The sequence below is a fragment of the Chanos chanos genome, chromosome 1, assembly GCF_902362185.1.
Source record: "Chanos chanos chromosome 1, fChaCha1.1, whole genome shotgun sequence".
In the NCBI taxonomy this organism is placed as follows: domain Eukaryota; kingdom Metazoa; phylum Chordata; class Actinopteri; order Gonorynchiformes; family Chanidae; genus Chanos; species Chanos chanos.
In genome coordinates this window covers 20,141,789-20,167,335 of record NC_044495.1, presented here as the reverse complement: position 1 = coordinate 20,167,335, position 25,547 = coordinate 20,141,789, and the positions used below count along the sequence as shown (strand labels likewise).

The 25,547-nt window shown below is 40.4% G+C and overlaps 2 protein-coding genes across 3 annotated transcripts in view; one reads left to right on the top strand and one right to left on the bottom strand.

Moving 5' to 3' along the window:
* Positions 1-256: 256 nt before the first annotated feature.
* cd9b (CD9 molecule b) lies at positions 257-9,469 on the bottom strand. 2 transcript variants are annotated; one of them, XM_030776655.1, is made up of 8 exons: positions 9,154-9,469; positions 4,254-4,356; positions 2,177-2,274; positions 1,780-1,854; positions 1,256-1,357; positions 1,041-1,130; positions 850-933; positions 257-745 (listed from the first exon to the last, which is right to left on the bottom strand). In XM_030776655.1, exons 1-8 carry the CDS (start codon positions 9,220-9,222, stop codon positions 680-682), a joined length of 687 nt encoding a protein of 228 aa, XP_030632515.1. In that variant the 5' UTR covers positions 9,223-9,469; the 3' UTR covers positions 257-679. The 2 variants fall into 2 exon arrangements, with proteins under 2 accessions (XP_030632515.1, XP_030632523.1); XM_030776663.1 differs by lacking the exon at positions 9,154-9,469 and adding an exon at positions 6,258-6,444.
* Positions 9,470-18,599: 9,130 nt separating this feature from the next.
* The window catches only part of ano2b (anoctamin 2b), a 37,652-nt gene continuing 30,704 nt past the window's right edge, over positions 18,600-25,547 (top strand). The window contains exons 1-7 of the mRNA XM_030772378.1: positions 18,600-18,683; positions 19,397-19,438; positions 19,783-20,118; positions 23,750-23,848; positions 24,167-24,318; positions 24,471-24,525; positions 25,044-25,095. Of these exons, the coding sequence (XP_030628238.1) occupies positions 18,615-18,683; positions 19,397-19,438; positions 19,783-20,118; positions 23,750-23,848; positions 24,167-24,318; positions 24,471-24,525; positions 25,044-25,095 (805 nt within the window). The 5' untranslated portion in view covers positions 18,600-18,614. The remainder of the gene's footprint in view (positions 18,684-19,396; positions 19,439-19,782; positions 20,119-23,749; positions 23,849-24,166; positions 24,319-24,470; positions 24,526-25,043; positions 25,096-25,547) is intronic.

Below are 25,547 nucleotides of genomic sequence, written 5' to 3'. Positions count from 1 at the left end.
CATGCGGTACTTATGTAGATAATGATGGTAACAGGAAATCATCTATTTTGCAAAGCCTGGGGCAGTTGGAAAAGTAAGCATTTTGGAAAAATGAGGGTTGTAATGCAGTTAACTAGTAGGAGAGGCTGGTGTTATACACACACACGCACACACACACACACACACAGTGATTCTCACAAACACTTGTTCAGCTATACATACAGAGCTGTATTCCACAAAGCCAATTAGAGTAAAGATGTGTGTTATATCTCTTTATTTGGCATTTAGATTTGTTATTTGGATAATGTCATCTAAAACATGTACATAAAAATCATCTGCATAAAACATGGCCTTCTTTAAACTGAAAGTGAAGAGGTTAAGGTTTTGCAAGTACATGTCTTATACAGCAAGAGTATAATAAAAAGGAAAAGTATCAAAATACAGATATGTACCTATAAAACTTGTTGATCTGGATGAGTGTTACTGTTAATGGCAGTGTTACACAGCTATACCTAAACTGGGTTTCAGACCGGTGAGGACGCTAAAGAACCAGAATTGGCATTTCTGAATGTCTTTCAGGAAGAATATTTAACAGAAGACATTAAAATGTGCTGAAAGTGTTGATCCTTCAAAGACAACCGCACATAAATGATAAATTAATAGCTAAAAGCATTTGTTTCCGTGGAAACGCGTCCCGGCCTCACATAATGTCTCTGGTTCTTTTGATGGCACAGCACAGCAACATGCTGAAGATCATGCCGAAGATCTGTCAATCAGAATCGAGTGATTAGTACCCCTGACTGCTGAAAAAGTGCACAACAATATGCCGTACTCTAAGACACGACTGTGGGAGCAGGAGGTCAGACTCACCATGATTATTCCGATACCAATGCCAACTCCGCCAATAATGTGCAGTTTGGACCTGAATAGCTCATCAATGGCAGCTGGGCAGCTCTGATGCAAACACATTATGGACATGTTTAAAATGCAGATTTATTCTTTGAATGGGTTTAACAGAAATATTTGTTTTTACTTGTGTTGATTTACTTATGTGGACCTACCGTGGTAATAACCTGTTCCAAACCTTCTTTTTTGGGACAGATATCAGAAACTCCATCTAACGGAGTTCCTGTTGGTCCACAGCAGTTCAGCTGGTTGAAGACAACAAACAGAATATTATCTTTGTGACCTGGTTGTGGCGCACTTTAAGACATTTTCCATTACTCAAAAACGTGTTTTGATATGGGTGTTTGTGTCAAGGGGTAGAACTACTCACGCCAAATTGAATAAGCTTCAGAGTCTGCTTCAGTGCTTCTTGGCTTGTTTTTTTATAGGTGTTATATGTCTCTGTGTAGAAGTCTTTTATTTCGTTCACAACCTGAGAAGGGGAAGGAAGGAGAAAAGAGTGTTTAAGAAGAAAGATTGCATTGTGTAATATATATAACACACACACACACACAGAGTGTTAAGCTTGCTATTTAGGGTCATCTTGGTCTTGCTGCAGTGAATAAAACCAGAGGGTTCTAACATGAACCATGATTATTTAAATGTGTCTCCAAAAGAAAAAAAAAAAGTGTAGACATGGATGGACAGGACACCTAAACTGTCTGAGCGAAGGATTCTGAGGGATATTCTCTGAAGAATGCATGTGATCTGCATTTAATCCAGAACACAGAGTCTAAATCTTAAACAAGACATTCATCTGCATAAATTCTGTCTTTGGGATGTTCCTTGGAAAGCAGCTGTAGAAGAGATACTTGAATTAATACATATGTGTATGTGTGTGTGGTTGGCACTAACCGCATCCTGGTTGGAGAGTCCCCAGATGCCAGCAGCAACTTCTGCTGCAAAAATGAGAAGCAGGAAAAAGAAGAACTGTAGAGATAGGGGTGAAAAGAAAGAGAGAAAGAGAGAGAGAGTATTTCATATAGAGGAAGATAAAGTACACCTCAGTGTTTCTGGCAGCTTTAGAATGCCAGTAGGCAAGGTGTGTTTGGAATGATGTAATTGACGTCATGACAGTCCCAGAACTTCAAGATTAATGCCTGTGATGACAGAACATAACTACAGACACCCACTCTACAAACTAACATTGTGAAGGATTGTGGAAATGGAGAGATTATACACATTCTGTTTATCCACCAGCTCTTAATACCCTCTACTGGGAGTGTTTTGGGAGTAGCAGATTTTGACTCACCAGTCCTAGCATGCATGGTGACTCACGGAGGGCCCCACAGCAGCCGAGAAAGCCCACCAACATCATGAGGGCACCGGCAGCAATGAGGAGGTAGACGCCTAGAGAAGAACTTACAAGTCAGTACAATGCATTCTCAGATAGGAACACAGTGCAAGGAGATGGTCCTTCAGGAAGTAACCACTACAACAGGAGGCAAAAATTCCTTGACTAACAAGGCTGAACATTCTCTCTTCCTCTGTGACATCAGTGAGCTCTCAATTCTCACAGACTGTATTACAGGTTATACTACACAGCAAATGCAGAGGTTATTTACACGAGTTGAAAAGTAGTAGTACACATTAGCAAAAGTTCAGGTCTAGTCTAAGCTTATCGTAGACAACATCATTTCAGTCTTACACATCCAGACTTGAACATATTTGGTAATTTTCTTAAGCAATCATAACTTGCTGTGTAAATATGAAGTACATTCATGAAATAGCAGAACTAGCAGCACTATCATCAATGGTATGCCAGCACAAATGTTGTAAGAGCACTGGGACATCCTGTCTTTAAAATGTTTCATTTTAAACCACCACACTGTATCGTTCATACTGGTGGTTAAGCACTGAGAGTCATCCGAGAAAGCCCACTTCTTGGCTTCACGGGGGGGGCATCCAAAAAAAAGGAGACATCTCAAAGCAGAGAAATAAGAATGTGGGTGGCAACACAAAAGGGAAGGGACAATGGTCGTGTTGTTGAAGAGAAAGAGATCTGAGTGCCAGGCTTGTGCCAGGGGAGACGACTGGGCACAGTGGAAGCAACAGCACTGCTATTATGACTCAACACATACACAGCAACTTAGAATGTATCTAAGTAAATATCACAAACCAGAGGATCACAACGCACTGCACAAAACAGCAACACGCATACAACATGCTACCCAGTTAGGATACACACACACACATATTCTCCATGTCAACCAACCCCGCCTCTACCTGTCGTGCTCTGCCCCCGCAACCCAACTCGACATGAATCAATGACTAACACTGCCAGCGAAGCAAGTAAATTTCATGTAACACTAGCAACAAAGTAGTCATCTAGAGCAGTGGTTCTCAACTCCAGTCCTGAGGGCCCCCTGTCCTGAATGTCTTTAACTCCTCTGAGCACAGGACTGACACTTGATTCCACTGATCAATTAATCAACACGCCCTTGATTAACCCAATTAACTGTGATAATGAAGAGTTAAAGACATGCAGGACAGGGGGCCCTCAAGAGAGGAGTTGAGAATCACTGATCGAGTGTTTCAAAAACATGACAATTTTTTGCACTTTTTGAATCTGTCTCTGCAGAGTGTGATGGAACTCAATTCTCTCCTCCCCTTCACTGCTCTCTATCCATTTCTGATGTCTGGGCTTGAGAATCATGTTTCTGATATGGTCACTTGGCTACAACTTTTTCTCTGCAGGAAGGTACAATGGTGAGCCTGTGCTAAGACAGTTATTGAATGCTGGTCTCTAGAAACTGTAGAGAGGATATTCACTTATTTTCCATCTCTCAATCTGTATATTGTATGACAAGATTGCTCTTTCGGAGTTTCCTAGAAAGATGTGACATCATTTTCCTCCTTAGTGCAGTCAAACCCGTTCAATTTACGTAGACATTGCTGATGACACACTACTAAAATGGTGTTGGCTCCTTTGGGAGTAGCTTGTTTCCATGGTTACCAGCTATTCCAAACATGAGTCTCTAAAGAGATGACAGTGGTGCTGGTGAATATTCCTTTAGGAATTCAAGTCTGTTTGTGACATGACTAAAAGTCAGGTTACAATGATCCATCATGACTATCTACTGAATCAAACTTGTTTCAGACCAGCACTGCCCAAGAGTGTGAATAACTGGGAAGTAGAATTCCAAATTTGTTAACTTCAAATTCAGGGAATATTTGCTTAACACCATGCTAAATGATTGTTGCTGTATCATTTTAATGGCAGATGGATTAAACACTTTGAATGGTGAGGTGTTAGATTAAGAGATTTCAGATCAGCATTAAGGTGTAACTATGCTAGATCATTAGTGGCCAATATTTGTGGTCTTGACCTGTGAAAAACACAGTTGGAGATTGTTCCGCTTCAAACAGGCTCTCAGTCTTCTTGTCGAATCTCAGCCAAAGTCCAACAGCGAGTACTCCTGTTCCTGCAAGCTGAGAAACAAAACACATGCATCTACTTGTTTGAGTTTCACCCATGATGTAAGAGACACAGAATACTAAATCAAATAAATCCTTCTTTAGCAAAAAGACAACACAATTAAAGAACCATGACATTTCTCTGGACGTGCTCATGATTTTGATGGCATGTTGCCATACAGGTTTGAGCAGTAATTCAAAAAAAGAGGCTCTGTGTCAGTTACTATGGTCCAGTGAAGTCTTAAGTATAGTGTGTGTCATGCTGTGATCGAACAGGAAACAACCTCAGAGAGGTTTGGCTTACCATACTAAAGGTTTACTCAGTATTTGTGTCACTCTAATACCCACTCTAGAAAGATCAGAGAAACGAGGAACACAACATTTGGAGTGAAAGGCAAGCCACAAAACCTACATAGTGCCCCTCTGTTTTTGTTCAGTCTAATGTTTGAAAGTGATATGCATGGTTTGTGAAAGACTAGAGAAAAAAAAAAAAAAAAAAACCCTTGCCAGTTCAGTGACATGTCACAACATGCCATTTGTTCCACATCCTGACAACTACTCACACATTGCCAGCCTGAGACTCACAACTACGCAACCTTTGCAGTTTCCATATGGACCATGTCTGAAATCGTTGATCACACTGGAGATCTCAGCTTTAAGGTTTAAAATTTAAGTTTGCTGAGACCAAACTGAGAGAATTCAGACAGACCGATAAAATAGATGATCCATTCCTTAAACTTCCCCCTTTCCATAGGAAAATCATCTCATTTAGAAAAGAAAAAAAAAAAAATCTTTTTCCACCCATGGTCTTATATTGCTGTTCTTTCATATTAGTTATGGGATCTATTAAGTAAAAACCCCTCAGCTGTATTGAAATGTAGCACATTGAAATCTTTAATTGGATTTAAGTAAAAATCTGAAGCATCTCTTGCCCGTAATAACTCAGCCTCCCAGCCCCTCTTCACACACATTTTCCAGTTTTCAAATGCCAAATCTGTGATCATGTGGTCACATGGCTCATTATGAGTCACAGGGTGTGGGTAGTTTCACCCTCCCAGAAACCTCCAGTCACACTGATAAGCCATATCAACCTAATTCTAATCACAGCAAATCTGAGGGAGACCAGGAGCCAGGGAAGTGCTACTCACTGTTCATTTGAAATATCTGTTGCTGCAGTTTGCAAGACAAAAATCACGCTGCCTATGGTTTGGACTGGTGACAAAGTAGGCTGTAACAGGAAGTCCTACCACCACATTAAAAATGTTATTGTTTTTTTTGCCAGTCATTTCCTTTTTTCCTCTCAGAAATGTGGAGACTTCTGTGTTGTCCTGCATGATTTTTGGTTCTTTTTGTGTGTAGTGGATCATGTCTTCCTCATTAACTATACAATACCAGTGAGCAGTTTTTTTTAGGATCATACATACAACCGCATCCTAAAATAAGCTGGTATGAAAGTAAAAGAATAAGTAGAACGTCTGAGCACCAACACTGCAGCAAACAAATCTTCATGTCAGACAGCCCTACTGCTCTCTGACAAAACTCTGACTCTACTGTCTACCTGGGAGAAGTGTTAACACTCTAACTTTCATGACACCAAAAGACTTTCCTTGACTAATGGAGACTAACTCAAAGTCTCCTGCTCTAAACTGTTTAATCAAGTCACAGACAGAAGCCACTACTACCCTCACCACCTCCAATCAGGCATTAGGACAAACAAAGCTCCCAAATATAGTATTAAAGCCAAATTTATCTGATCTCATTATCAAGCAAGGAACACTTTCCTGATTTTAATAGTTGAACCTCAAACAGCGACATTCTCTGTTGCATCCAGACTTCTCAAACATCGTTTTTATACTGGCTAAAGTCACTTCTAGCACTTGCAAAGAAGCGCTTACATAAGAGATAAGTGAACGTACCCAGAACAGGAAGTTGAAGACAAACATCAGATACTTGATGCATTTTATTCCTCCACCAACTCCCATGTTGAGATGACTGAGTATAGTATAGTATCAAGAGACCAGAGAAATCCAACTGTGAACTCCAAACGGAAAACAAGCCCGTTTATCTTTCTTTGAGAAATAACGAGGGAAAATTCCTACTAGTCGGACACACCCTCGGCGGCCCACCTGTTCTTTGTTCCCTCGTCTGAGTGGTGACGGGGGAGGGAGGACTTGGGAGTGTGGAATGGAGGAGGGGCCACTTAGAGTGCATTCAAGTGAAGTAATAGATTGCGTCGGAGGTGGCAAAACCAGAAGAAAATCAGCCAGTAAGCAATAATATTAAATATGAGAAGCAGAACTTTTTAATTTATGTTGTAAATGTCTCAAATACAACAATTTTATGAGTGTGCACACCATCAGGGACTGACTATCCATGCACCCAGGTGTTTGGCTTGTAGATTGGTTGTGTTTCAGAGCACTCTGCAAACAAGTGCTTGTTGCTCTAAATCAGTGGTTCTCAACTCCAGTCCTGAGGACCTCCCTGTCCTGCACGTCTTTGTTTTAATTCTTCAGAAGCACAGTTAATTGAGCTGATCAAGGGCTTGATGATTAATTAATCAGTGGAATCAAGTGTGTCAGTCCTGAGCTTAACCGTGATAATGAAGAGTTGAAATAAAGACGTTCAAGACAGGGGACCCTTAGGACTAGAGTTGAGAACCACTGCTCTAAATGTCTTATCAGCCAGACCACTGTAAAACAAGTCACTCTCTGACGTATATTTGTTACAGAAACAGGGAATGACATCAGATAACAGAAAATGAATCACAACCATCTGTTCAGCCCATCTACTGGAATATGTATCCCTTTACTCCATGTTTCACTGTGGTTGCCACAACAGCATTACTGTCACCCTGGAGAGGTGAGGTTCTGCTGTTTGTGAGAAAAGGTAACTAAATACCACTCCTCCCTCCAGACTTTAAGAAGCCAACAACACTTCTCTTGTCCCTTTGGCCCAGCCTGGTTCTCTCTCTCATTCAACCTTCACAATAGGAAGGAAGGAAGGAAGAGAGCAGTTGTGGTGGGGAGGGCGTGGCTGTTGAAGGTGGATGTTGCACTTTTTATTTTAACTGCAAGAACACAGGTTTTAGGCTTACCACCTATATTTCAGCTTGCCACTCGACTGAAAGCGACTCTATTTGTGCTGAGTTTCCAATGACAGATAAGATCAACAACTACTCTCTCACGGGCATGTGTGCTAACCTTTACTGTGCAAACATATTCAAACAGAATAGGCCTAGTGGAAAGTAACCAGCATTTTTTAGCAAACAGGAAGCACAACACTAATACAGTTTCTGTTCTCATTTGGTATAAACAGAAAGGGAGTGTAATCTCTTTTTAAATTATACTTTGAGCCAGTTCAATCCGACATTGCTCATACTGATTCATTAAGACAGAATTTGGCTAAACATGTCCATTAAGACTAATTATAATTTATGGTTCTGACAAGATTACATTACACGCTGCCTAAAGCAACCAGCAAGAACAACAACAAAAATTAAATGATCGCAGCCAACAACTCTAATTAGATTTTTGTCATAGACTTTTACTTAGGAGCAAGATTAATGACATCTGTTGCAGCAAGAGAGTCCCATAATTGCAGGGAGCATGGTAAATTGACTTGAAATTGACTTGAAATGACTGGAAATTATGGTCATTGTACTTAATGATCTGTAGGTTTTTCCATAACACATGTAGTTTTATGACTTTACCACAGAAAATGAACGCCCCTGATAGAATATGAATGTTTCTGTTTACCAGGGAAAGTGAGTATTCCTAATAGAAATTACTTGAGTCCCTGATATGTGCTATGCAAATGATGCAACTGTTGCATGGCACTATAGACAACAGGACTGGTCTGAAAGATAAACTGTTACATGTGACATCTTTTTTGCTACTGTTTCTACTGTACTACGGTATCCTTTCTGTATGAGGTCCCTCGTGGATTTGTTCTAAAGATACTGCAGTGGAAATCACCCTGCCCATCTTGAGGTTAAAAGTAAAAGCACACTAAACATCTTCCTTTACCACCATATTTTCCTACTCTGCCATCCAGATGTACACACACACAAACACACACACACACACAATGCTACGTTCCTTGCACCCTACAGTTTACCAAAATGTACGCCCAGGGACCCTTGGAGTTTGAAAAAATAGCTGTGACTCTGGGCCAGGGTCACAGCTATTTTTCAAACTCCAAAAAATGCCTCTGCTTTCACCATACTCTCATTCTTAAATGCTGAACGTGTAAAACGGTGTAGAGGGAGCCGTTAGAATTTAACCTTACGACAGCAGCATAGCGCCCACATCAGACGAGCAAATTATTTGATATAAAATCAGAAGGACTGTGCATGTCTAATTCTAGACGTTCACCCCCCCCAGGAAAGCCCTGTAATCTCAGTTTGTGTAAAGGGATTAAGCAACTATCTGGTCGGATACAGATTAACGTATGTCCATCGTCTGGAGTTCTAAGTAAACATGGACATACTGTATTCATTGGGCGGGATGAATGAACAGTGCCAGTAACAATTTACGAAAGTACTTTGTGTCACAATGACTGTAGTCTGCAACATATTATAGCCTTAAACATGTCAAGATACCTAGCACGATCTTTTTTCCCTAAAAGGAAGTGATTTAACTTCTGTTTATAAAAGTCGAGAGATGCGTTCCTTAACTGCACAGTTACTTTAGTTTAAGTGCCTCGTTGCTTTCCTGTGTATCTGTGGTAACCAGAACCTCCCAACTGTAATAATTAAAAATGTATAAACAGATTAACTTCAACAGATCAATATATAGCCCGATCAAAACTTACCCAAAAAACGAAATTAAAGATGAACAGGATGTATTTGATGCACACCTCTGCACTTGTCAGCATTGCCATGATGTGTTCCACTGATACCAACCAAAACAGTAGTCAAAGATAATAACTTTCCGCGGGGTTATGAAACTGTTAATCTGTGTCCGAAGTGATAGGTAAAATTGCTGTCCGTTATCTCATGCACTCGCCTGTCTGCGACTGTCGATCAGCGTATCTCCCGGAGTGAGCTCAGCCTGCGTTTAAAATCGTCCACTCCCACCCTAACTGACAGAATCACTCTGTTCTGTTCTTTCTTTCTTTCTTTCTTTCTTTCTTTCTTTCTTTCTTTCTTTCTTTCTTTCTTTCTTTCTTCTAGCCTATAACGCACTCTGTGTATGTAGACTGTGAAGTGCTCAGAGACTTATGTCCTGAAATGACAGTGGAATGATGTAGAGTTCTGTTTATTGTTGCTGGCCACTGACCCTTTCCCGGCCAATGACCCTTTCCCGTCCCCTGACTGGTCGTGTTTGATGTAACCATTGGGGCTACAGCTTCCTCGGCAGCCCACCCCATCCCCACCCTGTGACCAAACTTTATTTCTGCCAAACCATAACTGCATTCACTTTAGTTTGCATCAAAGTACTCTTGCTCAAGAGACAGCGTGGTAATGGTGTGTATGTATTTAATTTTGGAAATCAGATCACAACTTAAGAGGGAGCACTCTGATGGCATTACAGTAGGTAAATTCACGTACAATATGTATCAGATGTTATTATAGCAATCATTCCATGTGTCATGTTTTGTATATGAGCATTCCCATCATTTTCTAGGAATGCTAAGACAATTTATTCTATGTCAAGGAGAATACTCATTATGAATCAGAAAAAAGACTGGACACTAAAAATCTGACAAATGTGAATTAATTCAATTAGGTGTTACAAAACCAGTGTTAATGGAAATGCTGGTCTGTGCTTAAAATGTTTTGACACATTAGAGTGTTATTCTTAAATTAACAGGCCATCAGATTTTCACAATTTGTATTTTCTTCTTGTTAAAAAAAATCACTGGCTAACCTTTGTACCACAGGAGGATAATTATATCATTGCCCAATTTTATGAGGTAAGATCATAGTCATGTGTTGTGAGTGAAACTATGATTAATAGCTGCATACTCAGAAAAAATGATCATTTCAATATTTATCTGAAACCACAGCTTCCGGAAAAACCTAACCCAAATCATTGCTGGAAAACCAAGAAGAGACCATCCCATTTTTTTTTATCATGCTCTACTCATACTTACATCAATATACAGTAATATGCAACAAATTCATTAGCCAAGATAATGCTGACAAATGACATGTAACCCCCTGACTGTTCATTAGTTCTGATGCTTTGGATGTCTGCCAGTGAACAAACGACGATTGGTAGGCGATTCCACCCTCTGATATTTTTAATTTATTTGTTATGACTGATGTTCTTAGAAACTGGCAGTGCTAGAAACATTCAACATTGGGGCATTGACGAAGACAATGGTGCTTTGGGAAAAGTCATGCACTCTGCCACATTGTACAGAAGAATAGAACCTATTGTAACAAACAGAGTGGCGTGCTCCTCCACCCATTACTGTTGTGACTTCTATCCATCCATACATTCTCATCAAAACTGCAAAAACACAAACAATCGTACCCATCTGACACACACACACACACGACACACATTGGAGTGATGTAGAGTTCAGTATATTGTTGCTGGCCACTGACCCTTTCCCCTCCTCTGACTGGTCGAGTTTGATGTAACCGTTGGGGCTACAGCTTCCTCGGCAGCTCACCCCATCCCCAGATGGCCCTACACTGAATCATAATCCATATCAGCACTGTTTATAGTTCATATATTTAATTTCAGTCACACAGATGGTCAGTATACTCAGTGGCACCCACACATACATAAAATCACTTCATTAAACTGTGAAATGATATACAGTCATTCTCATATAACGCATGGAGTTTGTTGTCTTTTGTTGTAGTGTTTACATCTATAAAATCTACACATTTTTAAAATTCATTTCATTTCAGTTATTCATTCAGCAGTTTAGAATTTAGTTAATTTTGACATCACCTTGTACAGGGTAAAATTATGGAACACTGCTTTGGAACTGTTCTATTCAATTCCATTCTATTCTGCTCTGTTCTATTCCCTCTCGTTTTCCCGTTACTGCCAACATTGTTCCTGCGGACTTCATGTATGAGACAGCTGTGACACATACATATCTCAAAAACTATCAGACCCACACAAACTTGGTTTTAACCGAGACACATATCCTTCATGGATTGCTAATGGGATTAAGCATATGGTAGCCCTCATGTACAGTCATTTGACATGCGTTCAGAAAAATTAGATGATACTATGACAGGCTCACCACATTACTGCTACTCCGCAAGACTAGGAAATTCGTAAAAAAATAATAATAACAATAATGATGCGTCAACGGGCTTCTTCATAAAAAGTGCGTATGCACAGGTTTAGTCTTATAATGTGTCCAAGAACGGTACAAGAAACATTTCTGCATTCCTCAACGTTTTTATTCAATATTTGTTAAGACAGTATTACATTTATGTGTGCTGATAGCTAGGCCTATGCGTGAGTCCCGAACCAATCTTCCTTCAATGTGGGACAATAAAGTGGATGCTGAAGCTTGAGTGTGTAATCGTAAAAGATGCTTTGCCTGTTGCATCCTCTGGAACGGTCTATTTAGGCATTTTTTTATCCAACGGGGAATGAAAGCTTCCATATAGTTTCTAGAACACAGAGCTAAAAGGACAGAGTCGTAAACGAGATGCATGAAGCCCAGTGTGGTTTCGTAAAGGAGAGCATTGGTATTGTGTTTCCAGGCTAGACTAACAAGCCATACGTCTGAACACGAATTAAAGCAAAATCAGTTTTACTGTTATACATTCAAATCATTTTAAAATAAATAAATTGCTGGAATCCACTGTACACCAGCATTCCCTCGCTAGAGTAGTCTATATTTCACACTATTTAAATTACCTCCGCCTTATAAGTCGAAAATAGTTGACTGAATGCGCGTGGGCAAACACCAAATAAAGTGCATAAATATGCTTTATGCATCTCAAGTACCCTGCGTTTTTCGTTCCCGCTCAGCTTCTTCGTTCTCAAGAGGTAATGTCTTCAGAAAATGACAGTTCACGACGCACAGTGATGCTCAGTTGACACTACCTCTTTTATTCCGTGTTCAAGAGATTTCTAACTACCGTTTAAAGATTTGGCTGCTGTAGCAACGTGCGTGTCTTCGCTTAGTTCCAATTTGTTTTGTAGCAACAAAACAGAGAAGGGTTTTCTTTCTATAGCTGAACATTTTAACACATTATCAAAGTAGGTTCTGTTGAGGAGCAGTAGGCTACAACAGAGCCTTACTCAGTGAACGATATGTCTGGCAAGCCTGCGACCAGTTGTTAAAAAGGCAGAGAATATCGATTGATTACATAAGGGAGACAGTCCAATACATGTGTTAAGCTATTCGCTAGAGTATTCATAAACCAAAAGTTGGGAAGGTTAGAGTAGAGAGTTGCACTCTAAGAGTGCAATATCTCCAAAAGATTGTAACATATCTCTTAATGACGGTCTGATTTTTGACCCAGAATTTTAGGGAATTGATCTAACAGTATGTTAAACCTTTTGGACGATTTAACACACATTATTTGGACTTTTTCTGCTTATTTCTTTAGCATAGATGCAGTGGCTTTGTTCAACTAGATCACAGAACCTAGTCCTGATGTTTCAGCTGGAACAGTGAAGTTTGTCTCTAGTAGTGCGAAAGACAAAAAAGGATAACTAAAGCTCTTTTTAGAGCCTCGTATGAAAGACTCGTGTGTTTCTCCAAAACAACGCAGTGTTCATCTTGGCACCTCACACAAAGCAAGCCTTTGCTTCTTGTGATGGAAGCATTTTGGATGGGGAGGGGGTGGGCAAATCGAGTGCTAGTCAGGCCAAAGAAGGACTCAGAAAAGGAGGAGAATTTCAGGAAAAGGGAAGAGGAGTGAATTTTGGTGCAGATCTTCAACTCGCCGTGACCTCCGTGTTCACGGAAAATTCACCAACAATTTCACTTTTTTATGTCTTCTTTATTAAGCCTGCCAAATAGTTAAAAGAACTGTTAAAATCCAAACGAAACAATTACGTTCTGGTCTTGCTGACCGCAGCGATACAGTAAAACTGGAAGGAATTAACATCACAGTAAGTTTCACCTCGTGATTGCAGAGTTGTTTGGCGCTGTAATATTAACCACACACTTCATCTGTGAACATCATGGCCGAAACATGTCATTTAGAACATAAATAGTTAATATTAACTGTAGTTAATATATCTTATATTTCAAACATTTCAGCTGATCGAAAAATGAAAATACATGTCAACAAGCATCTTTTCATGTTGCAGTACTGATTTACCACCACATGAGGGCAAAAGTCAACATCAGACTATTATTGTGTTCGCTCTTGATGTGAACCAAAAATGAATGCAATAATAGACTACAGTGCATTCTCGTAACCACAAGAGGGAGCCAGGTGTGCATGTTTTTAACACTGTACGTAAGCGCTTGAACCCTTTTATTCCGTGGATAGCTTTGCGATGGTTTCGTTCTCTTTGATTTTCATTTAGCGTGTTTCACAGCCTGGCTCCTGAGTTAACATTCTTTTATCTATGAGGGAGAAGTCACTCACTGGCAAAATCCTTGCGTATGAAACCACAATTCTAAATTTAAGGCCATGAAAAATGACCAATATGGCCAAGCATTATCACGTCATCATATCAAGTCATATAAGCATCATCATCATCATCATAATACAGTAAAACTTCGATGGGATCTTTTGCATCTATGTAACATAAATTCTTTATATTGCAAGCAATTATCCAGCCCTGACCATATCTGAGGTCAGCTAGAATGTAATTTGAGATGCTGGCCATTTCATAACGCTGAGCATATCATAAACAGTTCCACCTGATTCTTTCAACTGTAACAATTGTTTATGAGATATGCTCAAAATTGCCTGCTGCAATTTTGATGAATATTTTGTATTTCTCACTTGTAGGCTACAGAGGTTTAACACATATGCTTGTGGGACATATTTATCAAATTAAGAAGACATTGCACATCTCAAAGACATACAAAGGACCATGAAAATACAGATGAGTATAGTTCAGAAAAGTATAGGGGTAGCTATACTTATCTGAATGCATGTACTTTTGACACTCAAATTTACAAGAGTATGTGAATTATGGGCTGAAACTTTACCTTCAAATAACAATTAGCTGAAAATCAATTACATTTAAGGTGGCGCAACTGGCTGAGACATTGTCTTACAAAGGTGTGCCTGCTTTTAGGATCCGTGGTTTGAACTCTAGTTTTTCTCTTTCCTCTCTGACTCATTCAATTTGAAAAACTTTTCACATATTTGCGACAAAAATCACTCATTTGAAAAAATCTGAAGCCTTTTCACACAGTTTTAAATTTAAAAAAAAAACCCTAACAGACGTTTGTTAAATGTTTGTAAAGATAAATAAAAAAATAATAGATAAATAAATTATTTAGAGCCCAATATCACTATTTATAGTCTCAAAGGGCTTTGCATGTCTGCAATCAAAATCATATTATTCATAAGTTAGAGAAAATAGATAAGTCTTTAGTTTAATATAAAAAGAGGTTGCCTGCCTAATTTCTTTAGGTAGACCATTGCAGAGGAAGGGAGAGCGGTAGGAAAAGGCTCGGCAGCCAGCAGACTTCTTTTTAACTCTTGGAACAACTAATAGTCCAGAATCTTGAGAGTGCAGGGTGCGAGACAGGTTACAGGTTGTAATTAAGTTGGAGATGTAGGCTGGCGCAAGCCCATGCAGGATTAAAAGGACCTTAAAATCTGCCCTTGCATGAAGTGGGAGCCAGTGAAGCCAGGACAGGTGTAAAGTGGTCAACCTTTCTTGTTCTGGTCAGGATTCTGGCAGCAGCATTCTGGACTAGCTGAAGACTTTTGGTACTAGAGCCAGGCAGTCCAGAATACAGAACATTGCAGTAATCGAGGCGAGACATGACAAATGCATGAACAATGGTTTCTGCATTAGCTATACTTAGAAAAAAAAGACTAAAAGTGGATCCTCTTCTGGAATACGAAAAAAACCTCTCTTCTCTGCTATGTTTTTTTTTTCTATTCGTGTCTTGTGCTCCATGCAGATCAAGAACCCCTTGTGACTTCTCACAGTGGGGCCACAATCCCTACATAGGCCTATGTATTTACTTTGTATTCACTCTATTCACAAACTTGAGGTTGTAGAAATGTATAGTGGAATGAATATGAATGGAATCGTCAAGACTGATTTAACGGGTTTGTTTTGCAGGAGTTAAATGTGTGACACATTGCATTCCTGCTTCCAAGGGGAAATTAACCGAATCGGGAGCAGCTGCAGCACTGTGTGGGCGAGCACTTCAAGGCTATTTCTGTTCCAAGCCTTAAAAAAGAGTAACTTCGATTTTCTACACAGTATTGTACAATTTCAAATTCTTTGGTAACCGCGATACCCTTACAAATCCGTCATGTGACCTACATTGGATACGTGGGCAAAATAAATTGGTATATCAATAGCAAAGTAGTGTGCTCATTAATTTTTAATCACGTACTTTTAAAATTAATGAACGTAGAAGGCGTGATGATTTCCAAGTAGTCAGATTGGTTATTTCCTAGAAGACTGGGTACATGGTCTCTCAATTTTTAATCAGGTTGGTACAGGTAACGGACAAAATAAAAGAAATCCTTGAGCAAAGCACCGATACAAATATATATATATATATTTTAAAAATTGTTTCCTCTCAGTTGTGGTTTCTGCGTCAAGAAATGAACATTCCGTCAGGTTTAGGATAATGTACAAATATTGGGCAGGCGCCCACTACCTTAGCTACTGCGGCTATAGATCCCCCTGACTTTCAAGGAGGTGATGGCAGAGGCACGTCTGGCAGAAAGTTCAATGAAGAGGGCTACTCAACTTACTGATATTTCAAGAGGGACAGTGTCAACGGTAATGTTGGCATAGACGCGTGAGGGAAAGAGACCACAAGCTACCATCAACTGCTGTCAAAACGTGTACTTCTTGATCGTGATGGTTGTACGTTAGTTCAGGGTTGCAAGGCAGAGAACAATTTCTGAGTCAGTTTTTTGTGAATATCAATCTAGGGCGTGAGCATGCAGTTCATCAAGAAATGTTTGTCTTGAACTTCACAAAGACGGACGCTATGGTCGGGTTGCAGTGCGTGAACCCTGTTACCACATCAAAAACGCATATTAGCTTAAAAATTGGTGAACAGAACCCAGGCTGGAATTGCGGAGAAGAGTAGCGAAAAGTAATATAGTCTAATGAGTTATCCTTCACCGTTTTCTCACCAAGCGGACGAATGCGTGGCACACAGCTGAAGAAATGTACAAGGCCTGAGTGCTTCTTACAGTGAAGGGATGTTTATGGTGTTACGAGCGCTCTATGGAAAAGTTTAAGTCAACTCCTTGGAGAGCAAGGTAAAATCAGATTAATTTAAAATGATCGCGCTCATCCGACAATGAGCATTTTGTATCTTGATGGTGGTCTACACCAGGATGACACTGAATGGTTACAATATTGTTTTGTAGTCGCTAAAACGATGGAAACCACGCTCGGTTATAAGACCGTATCATTTACCGGAGACACTGGAGGGGCGTCTAGAACTGAGATTTCTAACAACATCAATAAAACACCATATGAGCGAAAAATGGTGTGACACTCTTCAAATAGGCCTATTCTCAGACACGTGTACACTGAAAGTATACCGAGACTGTTCTGCCAGGTTTGTTGTGCTCAACGATCAATCAAGACTTTTGATGTTAGGTTACTATTATTTTGCTTGGGGGGTGTACCTAAAAAAGTTAAACGCAATCGACCCACAGTTGCAGAGCCGGGATAAGTGGGGTAGTGTTCTCGGTTGAAAGGGTCATTGTAACTGGATATACTGTGAATTGTACTAACGTCGTATGTCAAATGTCTACCGTGAGTTCACACATTTTCGTTTCCTGAATCGCAAGCGTTTATGTGAAAAGGTGATTATGTTTATACATATTTGCTTATCTAGTTTTAATTGCAAGATGTCTAACATTATTCGACGAGGACACAGTGTAGAAAGTGTATAGGGAGATCTTTGCGGGAGATCATCTATGACTAAAACCGAGATGGGAGTTGGCAATTAGGCAAAGTTTGGCCCAGCCATAAGCCCTCTCTCAAGCAGTCATGGTATTAGCTGTCACAGCCGTCCGTAAGTTAAGCCAGGACAAAGCTGGAAGCAGATTGTGCGACCTCACAGTGCCTGAGCGGCCTCTCGCTGCCTCACACCGGCGACATGGCAGTAAATAGATCACCATCGGATAGCGGTAAGTAACCGTCCTGTCAAAAATAACGGAATGCTCATGGTTCATAGTTTTACTGTATTTCAGGTAACGTATACTATCCTCTGCTGTTCAATAGGAGTGGATGCCATGTCAAAACAACTGTTGCGCACTTGCTGCTTAAACAGAGTGTGGTAGCATAATGGGTTGATTTAAGTTCTACATACAAACAGTATAGTTAAAGTGAAGAACAATATCCAGCTGGAGCTCACTGTTCACATTTGATGAAATATATTTACAATGTGACATATATTGATCCCTCGCTGTTTTTGTGGATTGGAACAACATGCGCTGTCCTATGGATATGACTTTACAGAATTGAATCCTCACTCCCTTGTCACCTCTAAACTGAAGAGCTTGACGGACATCGTGCAATCACTTTTAGGGGTATACTAAGAACTCTGGAGATGAGCTGTATATATTTGCACAATCCATAAGCCAACTATAGTTAAAACAGAATGTTTTAAAATCTGAATAGGGTGGAAACACGACCTTGACCGACCAAAAATCAAATGGGCTCTTCCGACGATTAAACGATTAAACCCGAGACTAATTATTTTAAAGGATAAAATATCACAATGCCCTTTTGCATGCTTGTTTTAAGTGAGTAGTAAAATGAGAATAAATTAACAAGTGAATGTGTTGTTATGATCACTGTATGCGCTGACCTGTTCAGGGCAGTGTATCTGAACTCGACCAGGTTCAGTAATATCTCACATTCATAAAAAAGGACAGCGATGCAACCAGTAGATGACACTCTTTATGTTATCTTTAATCATTTATGTTATCTTTAACACTCTTTAGATTAACACTCGAATGGTAATTGTTTAACATTAGAGTGTCAAAACAATTAACAAAAAACGCATCGCAGAGCGTCACCTAATTTAAAAGTGTTTGCCTTACAGAAGCATGGAACGGTGTTATGAATGGAGTAAGAGTTACCACTGCCGTGAGCGAGTCATCGTCTATACACAGTGACCAATTGCACTGTATTGAAAGAGAGCTCCCTGGGATGGGATTGGATACCATTAACTGTGTGTTTGACGACCCCATAGATTACCTTGTGGAGCGCCCGCAATCGGTAAGCAACCTGTTGCACATGGTCGATTATTGTAGTTTGGATGCCCTTTTAATTTGAGCGTTGCTGCGTATTTGAGGGTAGTCTACATATTACATAACAGAAGTTGGGTGGATTCATAAAACGATTATTATAAAAAAAAAACGTGTATTTTGTTTCAAATTTTCCACACAGTCAATCTGGGTGAAACATTTTAGCATCATCTCCTTATTTCCTATTTTAAGAATTATTTCTAGCGAACATATGCTTTCATCCCCAAAACAGAGATCCTTTTCAAATTAATATATGGAATTATTTATACAAATTTCCGTGAGGAATCTTAACTCCTGCTTGTGGCATCGTCATACACACGTTCCCAGCAAGCTAATGAGCGTTCTGGGTACCCAAATTGTACAGGTGCCTCCTGATTCTAGGAATTAGAGAGTGACGAATCACAAGTTACTATGGCGATCCTTAGTGTGCGCGTGTGCCAACGACCTCGCTTCCTTGTCAGCTGTCAGTAGCTATGCGGTGCCAAAATCATGCAGGCAGATGGATTTCATGCATTGTGCGTTAGGTAAAGCTCGTGTCGATTGAGCCATGGATCAGTGCGGTCTCCACGAGTTGACTAGAGTGAGGACAGACGCATAATAAAACTGGGTAATTGTTCAGTGCACACAGCGAGTGAGGAGGAATTTCCACCAACGTTCCGACTCGTCTCTCTGTCTTTTTTAAAGAGCAACAACATGCTGCACTCGACAAGGGATGACAAGATACCTGTAAGTACACGTCTTTTGACCCCTATTAAATATAGGACCAATCCCAAGTACTGAGGTTTGCATTCGTTTTTCCAAAGGTTATCGTTAGGGTCTAGTAAACAGTATGACTTGAAGCATCTAAACATGCAATTAGAGACACACCTTTCTTTGAATGAAAAGTTGACTATTATTTTCCCTCTGTTTGTTTTTTGTTATGCTGGAGTATAATAAGTGCTGTCCAGCTGGAAATTAGCCCTTCAGCCTGCAACTAGATTTTTTGTTTTGTTTCTTATGGTTTTATGTTTTTAAAGAATTCAGCTTGTGAGTGCTGTTCCTCTGTTGATCTTGACCATCACTTTTCACAGGTAGTCAACAACTTAATGGACACCGGTCAGGACACGGAGAAGAGGCTGTACTTTGCAGATGGGAAGAGGAAAGTGGACTATGTGCTGGTCTATCACTATAGGAGACGCACATCAGTGCGAGAGTCACCTGGCCAGCACAGACTGTCCATCATTTCCAATGGCAGTTTTCCATCAGCAGTTGGGGGAAAGGATAAAGAGGAGGGAAAGAGGGACTGGGCAGAGGTGGCAGTGGACATGGGCCCCATAGACCCTGCAGAAGGGGACAAGATTTTAGTTCGAGAGGAATTTGAGGCCAGCCTGATGGAAGCTGGTCTAGAAATGGAACGAGATAAAGAGGTGAGCAAGGGTGACTTTGTTATGCGAAATCATTAGATGTGTGCTCTCCTGTGTCCTGAATCTTATGGTCTTTGTGGCTCTTGTTGTGGTTACATAGCTAAGTTACCACTGGGAGGGAGGGGAGGGGGTTGACATTTATGGAAGAAGTTCAGTTTGCACCTTTAATTGACAAAATCCACAAAATGAGACCTGAATTCTATAAATTTGAAAAATAGCTAGAGGCTGTGTCAGTAAGGCAAACATGGTCTTGTTTTTCTTCAGTTGTTTCCTGTGACCTATCCCTATTTATGGCGCATCTTGTATTTTTGTTTAGATCTTTTTGGTAATTTTGGTTCTTGAGTGAGAGATACTGTATCTACTGTATGTGTAAGTAAATGTCTTCTCCTGGCATTGATGTTTCACAGTGGACTAAACGTCTGCTGGAGCCAGGTAGGGCCACTTGTCTTGTTTCTGTTATGCCAGTGCTGATGCCAGGTTCCCCAAAGATACCCTTACTCAGGGACATGTGCCAGTTTCCCAGCTCTAGAGGACATGGAAGCCTCATGGGTGCTTACCATGTTGTCTGTCTTATTTGTTGTGAAGTCCTGGTCTCATAACTTATCAGTTATTAAATGCCTCTACCATCTGTGTGTACGCCATAATTAGTGGTGCATGAGGAATTGTTTGTAGTTTGTTGTGATGTTTGGAGTCATACTGCCTTACCTTTACTCCTGCGTATTGGGAAAATGTTCATTGAGTAATTCATTTCAAAGCACATTATTGTGTTGGCAATGTATATTACAGATCAGGAAAGATCTTTGTTTTTTTTCTCTCAACTTCAGGTACACAGTAGAAAAACGTTTTTCTCAGAAATGAAGTAGTGTTACATTTCCACTGAACTGTGCTTCATATTGTTTTTGCTTTGTTTACTTCTGTGGTTTGTGCTGAGTTGTTGCTTTGCTCTCACTTTAGTTGTGTCTTAATTAGATTGCTAAAACTAGTGATGTGAAGCCAAGACAGATTATCAGAGCTCCTTCTCTGCCCTATCTTCTGTTTTCTACACGGATAAAGAGTCAATCTCTGTCAGTCACAAGAGTTCATGCCAAATAGGCAAATAGGTCAAAGGTCATAAAAATTCAGTGCCACCCATTTTTCCAAGTATTAGAACAAGCCAAAGAGTTTGACACCTTCTAGGCAAATTTTATTTTAAAGTTCAGTGCCTGTCAGATTCATTCATAAACGCATGATAGTTTGTCCAGTCTCTGATATTAAAACTGTATTAAAAAGATTTTTAAAATAATGTGGTGGTTGAGGAAAGAGCCTGTGCTGAATACATATATAATTTGTGTATTTGAAATCAGGCCTTGGTTCTTAAGTGATCACCATTGTCACAGCCTCCTCTGTCTTAGTAAGAATTAAGCTAACACAACATATTAGCAAAACACACCTTAAACCTCATGCTTTAAATGCAAGGGGTTACGGATAGCATGTCCCTCCAGTCTGTAACTGTTACAAAACACTGGTGACCTTAGTGTGTGCATTATTGATGTGAAGCGTGAAGTTTGATTGGGGAGGACAGTGATATCTGCTCAGTGTAGATTGCGCTTTCTGCCTTGTTGGTCCATGAGGGCAGATAGTTAATCTCATCTGTTTGTAGGCTGAGTGAGAGGATTTGAAAAATGACACAGAGGTTGCAGTATCCTAGTAGGAATGTCCTGAATCTGTGTATGTAGGATCACATTTTTGTCAGTATTTTTGTTTTCAGTTGTATGTATGAATATGGGATGAATCTTTGTCAATTATGGTGATAAAGGTCCTGTGAGAGCAAAAGGTGCTTGGAGATAGGATTTAGGATCAATCAGAGGTATCGCATTGTTTCTATAGGTGCAGTTAAATCAACAGATGCAATTTTACGAGGTAAAGTAGAAGAAGTGAAATTTCACCAACTGCGTGTGCCTCCCTTACTATTGGGAGTCCATCGAATTCTTTTGAGAAAGACGGAAACTCAGACACCATAGGGTATTTCCAGGACATCTTTAAAGAGGTCCCTGTCAGTCAGTTTCATTTTGAAGCAAGTACGAGGAAAAGCACATACTTAAACACATGAAACCCAGTACATGAAAAGGTTTACAAAAAGTGATGGATAAATCATGAACTGACAAGAGAACAGAACAATTTTCCATCCAGAAATATAATTATGGGATAGACTATGTCGAGTGTGGAAGTCATTGCAGCATATGTAGGAGAGATGTAAGGTTCAGTATTTCTCAAGAGGTTTAAACTGTCTGAAAGAAAACATTAAAATTGCTTTTTTTGTTGAAACAAACTTTTTCGGAACCTACTTGACCTTATCATATCATCATTGTTTGGGTTAGTAAGATGACTAATTAATATAAAGCATTGTCATTTGTATTGGTGGGATCATCATCTTAATCATCGGCCATTTTTATGAATGTCATCAGTTTTAATGAGATTGTAGAGCTTATCATGATAATCAATATTACCGTCATCATCACAACCCATTGCATGTCTTAAGGTTTAGATGGGCTGTGGGGGCCACCTTTCTCCTTTCGTCCACTGTTTGACTCTGGACGATTGACTGAATCTATCTCCATTCGTCTCCCTCCCTCTTTCCCTGCTGTTCATTACTCCAAATGTCAAATGCAGGATTCACCTCTCCATGCAGGAACACTTCCGTGTTTGGGAGCCCCTGAAATGTCACAGGCACCCGCATCCGTGGTGAAGGCTCCCTCAGTCTGAGCGCAGATCGACCTAATTGCCTAAGCCTGCTGAGATGAAGTACTAATTGGAATATCTTATCCTAATTAACCTTCTCAGATCCAGATGTTATTTTTATCTCATTAATTTTTTTTGGAAAAGGGTGTGTGTGGGGTAGATAAAAAGAACAGAGAGGGACATAGGAGAGACCTTTGTTTGATGTTTCACACTTGTTTTTTCTCTTTCTTTTCTTTCAGTAGGTCCTTCTCTCTCTTTCTTCACCATTCTTTCTGTTTTGTTCTGTCATCTCCTCGTCTATTTTTGCCACACTTATTTATATGCTGTGAGCGATTGATCAGGAGCTGAGCGGCGGTGTAGGGATAGAGTTACAGTAGGGGCATATGCCAGGGCAGCCGCAGTGTCCTGTTACACATTACCAAAATATACACTGATTTTTACGTAATGTCCCTTTCACTGGACCGCGTCTATTAATCTAGGAACTTTTTTATGAAGTTTTTTTTTCATGGCGTTAGAGTTGTATTTGAGTTCTTGCTCAAAATCCTGAAATGATGTGGTGTGTGTTACATGACACAGTATGTTTTTGTTGAATGTGTTTCTACTAATTTCTATATCTTTCACTAAATGTTTAGTCACATGTTCATGTGAAGAGGGACTACATCTGTTGGCCTTCTGTTTTGAATGCTATAACAATCATACCCCTAGATAAGTTCTCCTGACCAATGCAAAGTGAAGTGGTACTCTAGCTGTCATGGCAGGTGGTACATTTTGAGTACTTGAACACAGACAGTCAATGTGAAAACCTTTAAAATGATATACTGAATAGGACCATGGTGGGTCAGGACAGGGGTTGTGTATTTCATGGGCTCATCCCCTCTCCTCTCTGTTATGTTTCTCTCCACTCTTTGTCCCCCAGACAAAGACCCATGGTCACGCGTTTATCCGACTGCACGCACCTTGGCTGGTTCTGTGTAGAGAGGCAGAGTTTCTCAAGATTAAAGTGCCCACCAAGAAGGTGAGTCTCTCATTACAGTCTCTCCACATTGATTTCTATTCACAGGGGTGGAGTTTGCTTTCTCTCCCAGTCTATGTCCCAATGAACCTGGGCATTCTATTCATAGACCACTGCACAATCCATGAGGTATCATCCTAAGTGTGTGTTTGTGTGTGCACATGTACACTCAGCTGTATGTGTGTGGCTGATCTGAGTTGAATAAACCTTGCATAGATTTTGTAACTAGTTACATGCCTTTGAGTACTGTGAGCTGGTGTGCTCTCTATTGGTCCTGCAACACCTTGGATATGTGCGTGCTTGTTTGTCTCTCTGTCACAGAGTTATGAACTGAAGGAGGAGACAGGTCTGAGTGCAACGATGAGTAATGTGTGGCGTAAACTCAATCAGCCCTTCCAACCCAACGTCCCACTGCATGAGCACAGCCGAACCAAGTTCCTCTCCCACTGCTTCTCCCGAGACAAACTCCATCTGTGAGTACTCTACCGAGGTTCCAGCAGGACTTCCTGTTTTGTTCTACATCGCTCTGTCCAAAGACATTCCATTCACTGCCAAAAATAAACATCAGAATATAAACTTAAAGCTCTGTCTCTCTCCAAATTGGCTGTGTTCCTGTCACTTTCAGGTACAACATAAAGTCCAAGGACACATTCTTTGACAATGCTACGAGGAGTCGAATTGTAAGTTACTTTCCTTCTTTGCTGGCTGCCTTTCAGTTGTGTTGTGTGTGTGTATGTATGTATCAGGGGACCTTAGAGGTTGACTAGAAACCGGAGTCATCTGGTTATACACTTAAGATCTGCACCATTGATGATGCGCTCACCTGGTCTCCAGGTGCATTTTCTGGAAAGGATTCCACTGGGAGTCTTCCAAGAATTATTATAGTTGCTTTGCTTTTTTGTTTCCCTGCAACCTCACACCACCCTTTGGCTCTCTGTGTGTGACTCTTGTGCTCTCTCTCCCCTTTCTATCTCTCTGTCAGTTCAGCTCATTTGGTTGTTGTTGTTGTTGTTGTTGTTGTTGTTGTTGTTTTGTCATGTTCTGTTTCTGCTGCCTAAGCATGTGGTGACATACAAAAAGAAAAGACTGAATTACATGAATTTTGGCTCTGAATAAATAGATCAAATTTAAAAGAATCTACATGGTCTCTCCTCTCTCTCTCTCTCTCTCTCTCTCTCTCTCTCTCTCTCTCTCTCAGGTGTATGAGATTCTTAGACGCACAGCATGCACACGGACTTGCCAAACCATGGGTGAGTAATATGTTAACCTGCTGTTGGGGAAGCATGGAGGACTGGGGGGATTCCCTGGGCAGCCAAGCCCAGGAGGGGAGGCCTTAGTGGGATTGGCAGGCTCTGAGTGGACTGGCTGGTCAACAGGGCTGCACCATATGCTGCCCTGGATCGAGCAGTAGGACAGACGGATGTTGCCGGCAGCTAGCTGGAGAGAAAGGCTAGCGAAGAGAAGGATGGGATTCACGCTCTCTTTCTTTCGCTCTGTTGCTCATCCTGTCAATTGCACTTTCTTTCCTTGCTCCTTGGCTCTTGCTGTGTCTGTGTCTATTTAAGTCATTCAACCCTCCTGTCTCTTTCAATGTCCTCTTCTCTTTCTCTCCTTCTCTCTCTTTCTCTCTTCTCCTTCATTTCTGTCTAAATGGGTCATGGTGTTTCAGTACTTTGGAGTTGTACTGAACCCCATGGGGGCA

Bases quoted from the DNA above. Each gene is read 5' to 3' on its own strand.
- cd9b (XM_030776655.1), bottom strand. From the start codon at position 9,222: ATGGCAATGCTGACAAGTGCAGAGGTGTGCATCAAATACATCCTGTTC. The intron at 4,357-9,153 runs GTAAGTTTTGAT...TTTGTTTCTCAG, and splicing joins TCTTTAATTTCGTTTTTTGG to CTTGCAGGAACAGGAGTACT. The intron at 2,275-4,253 runs GTCAAGACCACA...GTTCTTCTCTAG, and splicing joins TCCAACTGTGTTTTTCACAG to GCGTCTACCTCCTCATTGCT.